The sequence below is a fragment of the Phocoena sinus genome, chromosome 17 (assembly GCF_008692025.1).
Source record: "Phocoena sinus isolate mPhoSin1 chromosome 17, mPhoSin1.pri, whole genome shotgun sequence".
NCBI lineage: Eukaryota > Metazoa > Chordata > Mammalia > Artiodactyla > Phocoenidae > Phocoena > Phocoena sinus.
This window is the reverse complement of record NC_045779.1, coordinates 10,607,395-10,615,415: the sequence shown is the minus strand read 5'-3', so window position 1 is coordinate 10,615,415 and position 8,021 is coordinate 10,607,395. Positions and strand designations below refer to the sequence as shown.

At 50.3% G+C, this 8,021-nt stretch overlaps 1 protein-coding gene across 1 annotated transcript; it reads right to left on the bottom strand.

Annotated features, from left to right (window-relative positions):
• Positions 1–4,100: 4,100 nt before the first annotated feature.
• Positions 4,101–5,456, bottom strand: BHLHE22 (basic helix-loop-helix family member e22). The gene has a single exon (XM_032610133.1). It carries the CDS (start codon positions 5,454–5,456, stop codon positions 4,353–4,355), a length of 1,104 nt encoding a protein of 367 aa, XP_032466024.1. The 3' UTR covers positions 4,101–4,352.
• Positions 5,457–8,021: the final 2,565 nt, after the last annotated feature.

The following is an 8,021-nucleotide window of genomic DNA, read 5'->3' as shown; positions in this document are numbered from 1 at the left end:
AGAGCTGTTGGCAGGAAGGATGGGTGCCGGGTGCCATAGGAGGGAGCGGAATTTAAGCTCAACACAGGGTCTTGGAGGGGATGCCCAGCTACTGAGAGTGGAGAGCGCATTGCTGAGCGCGCGCTCACGCACACGCGCGCACGCGCGCACACACACACACACACACACACACACACACACACACACACAGGCACTACGGGGAGGGAGGAGGGGTAACTAGTGAGCTCTTCGAAGGTGATCATTTGCTGGTCCTGTAGGAGTCCACGAAAAGCCTCAACGCGCTTCATTCCTGTAGGTACCCCATGTCAAGCTGGAGATGAGACCTAAATGGGAATTCGAAATTAGAGAAGGAAATTGAAATTAGACAGAAGTTAGAGAAGGAAACCGGTGGAATAAAAGCCCAGGTGGGACTCTGGCTCCTCGCTCGGCCTCCTCTGCCCAGTGTCAGTTTCCTAAGAAACCTGAGCAGCGGGGATCGTCCCCTGCTCCCAGGAGAAACGCCCCAAAGCGCGGTGGACGAAGGCTCTGGGGCTGACCGAGGTTCTCTGGCAGACGCCGCAGTTTTAGGGGCCAGAATTTCTGTTTTGGCCCAAGGGCACTTCAGCAAGACCACACTGATTCCCTGGTATTCAGTCACCCAGTCCCGAAGTAGATGATGCACACTGGAAGGACATACTGGGGCCCACAAGTGTGTGGGCCAACTTTCCATACTGGGCTGAAATCCAGGAGTCCAGGGACCCCGGAAAGCGGCCGGGGGTTTTGCCGGGTGTGGGAAGAATTTTCTCTTCAATCATGGGTTTCCTTCCCTAAAATCTGCTGCTAATGAAAGTTTGGAAACATTGGGGTTAGCGCAGGGAAAGCCGCCTAAGTAAACCACCGAAAAGTCCTCCCCTGCCCCTTTTAGATGTCCCACATTTATTCCTAGAACCCAACGCTGGTCAGCTCCTGGATTTGGAAAGAGAATTAATTTGTCTGAAATTATCAAAATGAAAATAAATGGTATTAACCCTGCTACTTTGAACAATTATACATATTTGTCTGACATTCCGATTTATTCTCAACATCCTCTCCTTTCCCCGACCCCCAATCATTTCCAGTCTCCTTCAGGACTAAGGGCTGGAGACTGAGTAATTAAAGGGTGAAAGGAGGGTGAGCTTTCCTTTTTCTCCTGAAGTTCAAGATTTGTTATTTGTACTATTTCTAATACTAGTTGAACAGCACAGAGGTTACAGAGGGAATACATCAAGGAGGCCTTCTTAATAATGAGAAATATTAAGCAGTCGAATCTTGCAGCGAATGTGTCCCCTACGATGTTAACATGCAAAAAGAAGAAAAAAACAATTCGACTGATGGCGGCTGTGGTTAATTCCTAATCAGAATGGTGGACAGCAGGGCCAGAACAATACAAACTAATGGCTGTGTTGCTGATCACTTTACCCCTTGATTAAAGGCACCCAATTATGGCGCAGAACAGTGTCATAATTATGTTTCTTAATCACATCCAGGAGGTTTAATTGCCTTAACGATGTGTTTCATTAAATGAATTTAGGTATTATAGTAGACAGTTTTCATACACAGTTGTTTTCAAATTAACATAATATTAGACATCGTCATGGAAATTGTTTTAATAATCATAATTAGACGCACCCAGGCTTTGTCTGGTAAATGCTGAGAGACGGGTCTCCTCCTGCCTGGGGGCTGCCCTGGTCTCTTCCCTCCCTCTACTCCCACTCCCAGACTGGGAGGGCTTCAGCTTCAAGGCCCTTTGCTGTTACATTTTCTGAAAAGTTACAGGTTCTGATTAATCTTTTTTGATGGCAAGTGGAGCAGAAAATACCCTCCCTCACCCCCCACTAAGTTTGATGGCATTTAGGGATATCATTATGGGCTGAGGCTACACAGACCAAAACGCATTTAGCAAACTGCCTACAGAGGAAACACTATAACTTCACCATCACCGTCTCTTTAACCTCCACCACAATAAAAATCAAACCTTCTAAATTTGAGGGCATTATTAAAGTCCAAATACAAGCCTATACAGACATTCTTTAATAGAATCAACGCCCAACCCAATCCAAACATACTCCCTTACAAATCTCATTAACAAGCAACACTAGAACATTTAAAAAACCTCTATGGGCATTGTTTACGCATATAATTCAACCTGGTTGATTCTTCTGTCACAAAAAAAAAAAAAAAGCAGGGGAAGAAGCCACAATACAATCCATCCTCAGAGAATCCAAATCCATTGCTTTTCCTTGGCTTTTAGGAAGTTGGAGATGGAAATTTTGATAAAAACTCTTTAAGAAACTTTACCCTCTCTGATGGGCCCGGTCATGGTAGTTAACAATGCCATACAGAGTGGGAGAAGAATTCCAGGGAGGGCAGGGCCTTCAAAGTTCGTGCCAGCAAACAGGAGCTCTGGACCTCCTCTGGGTCTCACCACTGACCCCATTTATCAATCCTCCAATGACCAGGCCCAGCCATCGTCCTTTAACAAGTAAACAAGTGAACTAGGGCTGCTCCTAATTGTGTATCCCTGACAAAACTTTAGTTCCACCTTCTCTGAAACTCCTTTCTTTTTTGTTACCTTTCAAGCAAAGAGTAACACAGAAGAGAGGTGATTGCTCCCTCCACAAAGCACAGCATAATGAAATGTTTGATCAAAATATTTTAATAAAGATTCTCTCTGACATAGATACACATACAAATGGTTGTACATAGCTGTCATAGTCTGATTGACCTATTTAATATATATATCATTCTTTACACATCCAAAACCCGCCAATAGATCCATCATAGCTCCCCACTCACCATCCAACCTGACAAACTGAATTAGTATTATCTGCAAGGAGTGGAAAATAGCAGGACTCCATTTTTAAAAAAGGTTTTCTTGATTTTCGTAGGATAGAAAGGCAGGCAAACAGCCATGCAAACTAAAACTGAAAGCTCGCTTTGGGTAAATAGCTTCTTGCTCTTCCTTAGTTTTATTTTATTTCTTTTAAAAATTTTTTTAGAAAAATAACAAAGGATTTCACACCATAGGCAAATCAAACCAGTCTTTCAACTTAAATAATTCTCCACAGTTAAAATAACTTATATATGTATACATATATTAAAAGCAATTAAATTAGACCTTTTAAAAATGCACAGCACAGCCTGGAAAAATATTTGCTTAGCATGTTCTTACTTATAGGATCTATTGCTGTGATGTCTTTCCTTTTTAGAATGCAAAGGAGTCCCCTTTCAAAAAAAGAGATCAATTCATTCATCGATTAAGAATACACCTTTCCTGTAATTTTTGGACTGAAGCAATTTATTAAAGCTCAATTTAAATACAGGGATGATGCAGCTGAAGATATCCAGGTGACCTTTGATAAACCTAAGCAGCTCAGATACATCAATATGTCTCTTCATACTTGTTGGCAAATAAACCCTTTTAAACACTTGGCACACAATATAAGTTAATCTATAAAACAGAATTTTAGAGGCATTAAAAAAAAATCTGCACATAAGACCCCATGACCTTAACACAGGATAAATACTGTTGATGTGGAAGGGTCATTGAAGAATAACAAATAAATACCATGAATCGTTAATACATCATTGCAGAGTGGAAAGTAACAAGGTGCACATAAATATTTTTAAATGCAATTCTTTCAGCCACAGTCAGTTTTTTTTTTAATATCACTCTTGCCAAAACTTTTGAGCATTTTCACAGGATTAAAGTTCAGAGACAATAAAAAATACAAGTCTTTCATAGCAACGTGTCTCTTCCTGTTTTTGTTTTTCTTTTCTTCATTTAAATAAATCTACATTTCAAGTTTTTCTCCTGGCTCAGAATCAAAATTTATTTTCAAGTGCCCTTTCTGATTTGTCTGAATGAATATTCCGTGCCACAAGCCACCCAACCCCGGACGACTCCTCTCCCCCTCAGCACTGGCCAAATTCACAATTATTAGTAGGATAACTATTTTGCCACGTAATACTCTCCACGCTTAATAACACCTACTTCTCAACTTATTTTTTACCCTTAAAGGAAAACTCTGCTTCCTCGCGGTCTAGGCTGCCACCAAAGTTGCCACTTTTCCGAGAAAAAAAGACATCCATACTCTATCCCAACTCCACCTCCCTCCTCCCTCCCTCCCCACCCCGAAGACCGAGATTCTGGGGATGTCGAGGCCAGAAGTCCCGTTTGTCTCTGATAGTTCTCCGCAGTTCTCGCCTCTGCTTTGTTTTCTCTGCAAGTGTTTCACGACTACGAGAGGACCAAATAAAGGGGGGTGGGGAGCAGCTTTTCACTCTCCTCTAGCTTTGGGGTCGGTCTTATGTTTTTCGGGGGTGGGGGGTGTTTAAGGCTTCTCCGTGCACTGTTTGCAGAGGCTGGAGGAGACGCTATTGAACAGGGCGCACTTCTCCGGGCAGGAGGCGGCCGGGGGCAGCCCGGCGCTGAACGGGTAGCCGGCAGCCTGCTCGTAGGCGCCGAGCGCCGGGTGCAGGGCAGCGGCCGCCGCCGCCGCCGCCGCGGAGCTGGGCAGGGAGGCGGCCGAGATGGCCTGGCCCTGGTTGAGGTAGGCGACGAGGCGCCGCATCTCCTCCAGGGCCTGCGCCTGCATGAGGATGTAGTTCTTGGCGAGCAGCAGCGTAGCGATCTTGGAGAGCTTCCGCACCGAGGGGCTGTGCGCGTAGGGGATCACCGCGCGCAGCTCGTCCAGCGCGTCGTTCAGGTCGTGCATCCGCCGGCGCTCCCGGGCGTTGATGTTGAGCCGCAGCGCCTTTTGCTCTTTGGATTTCTTGCTGCTGCTGCTGCCGCCGCCGCTGCCGCCGCCGCCGCCGCTTCCCCCGCCGCTGCTGCCCCCGCCGCCGCTGCCGGCCGGGCCCCCCGGGGGGGCGCTGGCGCCGCCGTGGAGGTGGGCGTTGGAGCAGCCTTCGGCCGCCTTGACGCCGCCGCCTCCCGCGCCCGGGGAGGCCCGCGGGTCGGCGCCGCCGGCCCGCAGAACCAGCTCGCAGCGGCCGTCGCTGTCGTCGTCGGGGCTCTGCTCGCCGCCGCTGCTCTCGGCCACCGAGCCCCGGCTGGCGCTCTCGCCGTATTTGAGGCACAGAGCGGCCCCAGCCGGCAGGCTGCTCAGGCTAGGTTCGCCCCCAACGCCGGCGGTGCCTACGAGCAGCCCGGGGACGCCCACCCCGCCGCCACCGCCGCCGCCGCCGCCTCCCCCGGGCGGCGGCAACAGCAGCCCTGCCCCCTCGGGGTCAGCCGGCTCGAAGCAGCCCAGAGGCGACGAGGAGGAGGACGCCGGGCGCTCCCGAGGCGGCGGCGCCAGGGACAGGTCCATGCTCGGGGGCGGGGAGCGGAAAGCCGCCTCCAAGCGCTTGGCGGCGGAGGCGCTCAGGCTCTTGTGCAGGAAGAGGTCGTCTTCGCCCGCGGCGGCCGCGCCGAGGTGCAGCCCGCGCTCCATGGTCCAGCGCCGGCCGCCGCCGCCTGGGCTCGGGAGTCGGGCGGCGCCGCAGCCGCGCCCGAGCCGGGCTCTGGGGCTGGTGCGCGCGTCGGTCCCGGTGCTGCTGGCAGCCCTCTCCCCTTCTTTTTCTTTTTCGCCTTCCCCCGCGCTCGCCGCCTCCTCTTCTTCTTCTTCTTCGTCTCCAGCCGATGGTGCTGCCTGCTGGGGCTCACCATGGGCCGCGGCCCCGCATGGTGGGAGGGTGGGTGCGGAGGGAGTGGAGCCGCCGCCGCCGCCGCTCTGAGCCCAGCCCCGCGCCTTCTCTCCGCACCGTTTATCTTGCTTGGATTCACCTTCAAGAGATTTCCGGACCCATCAACCAGCCGCCGCCACAGACGGGGGAGTCTTTTACATCATTATCTCTGAGTAGGTTATTATGAAGAAGAGTCGCCTGTTGGGACAGAGCTTTCTACCCAATCAGGTTAACGTTTTAATTAATAGGATTAAAACGGTAACAAACAATCGCAGGCGCTATCTGGCCGCGAGTCTGAATAGTTTCATTTCCCAGGTCTGAAGACAGGCAGCAGCTAGAGCTTTATAAAAGGCGCCTGCTCCATTATTCTGCCTGCCATCTGTATACACAGCTTAGCGCATATGTTTGCAAGGCGCTGGGTCCTGTTAGTAACCCAACAACTGCCTTTAGCTTGACATGTGTGGCGACTTTCACTCATCAATGAGCACACTAAAAGCCCTACTTAGAGCCGAGGATGTTCTTTGCTCCTTCAGCAAATTGTAGATCGGCGGCGAAGCCTGGGAGTCCCGTGGAAAGCAGACGCCTCCCCCCACTGCGCCCCCCCTCCCCACTCCCCTTCCCTCGCCACTACTGTCTCATCCCGTGCTATATGACCCTTTCCGGGGGAGGCTGATACTCCACCCCTGTTCCTAGGATGACTCTGGTCTGGATGTGGAGATGGGATTTTCGGGGGGAAGTGGTGTCTCCGCTGGCTTGCCCCAAATTCACCCAAGATTCTTAGCTAGTAAGACAGCAAAGCAATCGCCCCCCCCCCCGCCCCCCCCCCGAACACACTGCCTTATTCCGCCCCCGCTCACCCACTCCCTGCCCATTTCCTACCCGGACTGAGGCGGTGCGGGGGGAGAGGGGAGAGGAGGGGTGGAGGAGGAGAGAAAGAAAATGAAGATCGAGTTGCGTATGCAGCCCATTAGATTTTTTTAAAGGGAGGGGGTGCTTTTGCAGCCGTCTCCAAAGAACGGCTACAGTGATGGTGATTAATGAAGCACAGGATTTCCTAAACAGGAAGAAACTGATTGCTCAAACTTTCCTCAAGATGAAAATCCAGCTGTTTCGGAAGAGTCAACTTCACCGGTAGTCAGATCTTCTTACACACCAAGGAGGACATTTGTGCATATTTATTTACCCAGAAACGTAGCCGCCATAGCTAGGAAGCCATTCAGGGACATCTGGGTCTGCCTCGGTTGTTCTTAGAGGGAGAGGAAGGCGAAGTGTGAAAATAAGTGCTCCTCTTCGGATGGGAAGTGGTACACGCGGTCTTCCAGCTCCTGTGTCCCGTGTCTGGGAGCACATGGTATTTAGCAGCTGGTTTTCATCCTTATGACATAAGTAAAAACAATATTACCCAACACCCTCCAGTAAATCTCTCTTATGTGGCAGAATTACTGAAGCTTATGAAATTTTTGGTTTCTCTGGTTTCATTAAAAACCTTTTAATTGTGGCTTTCAGAGTTGGCCCCAGGTGTTGGACTCTTTTCATTACATTTTGCTCTAATGTGATGAAATTCTAATTCTCTCCTTACCATATGGTTAAATTTCCCCACTGAGAATTAGTTGAAAAAGGAGAAATAATCTATTAATCTCTGTAATAGATTCACAAATGAGGTTCGCCACAGAACCTGTTTTTGAATGGTAATATCGGAACAGTTGGGCGCCTTATTTCATAAAGGAGGGGTGAGGACAGCATAGAAACGTCTGCATTTTCACCTGAGGAAAACGGGCCCAGCGGTATCTTTTCAAAATAATTGCCTGAGATTCAATCTCACCGGGACAGAAATGCTACGCAGTCATCAGTTACCTTCGTGCCTTGGGATTGACTGGATCCCAAAGATTGAGAAAGAGCAGACGAGCTGCGGGACGCTTTCCAGCCTGGGACCCGGGCCGGCGGCTCTGGAAGGCTCGAGCCGGCCCACGTGTCTCGCCTGGGGTCCCCAAAGCACGTAGACGTGCGGGGCGGCCCTTCGCTCACCGCTTCCCTCCCGCCTCCGTCCCCCGGCGCGCGCAGCTATTAACCTCCAGCTTTAGGAAGCCAACGACATGCTCCTGTTACCGTTTTTCAATTAGCAGCTTTGTTGTCACCGGGATCATAAACAAAGGTTCTCTATAAACATAGGTGAGTCGTGTGTGCCGGATACTAACTGACCAAAGAACTCTGGCCACTTAGGGGAGGACCGAGGCTGGCACCGTCGTGGCTCTGGGCGGAGTGGAGACACGTTTCCAGTGTCTGACTCGATTCTCCCTCCGGCTCCCCTTTCTAGAGCGCTGGTACTTTCCGCA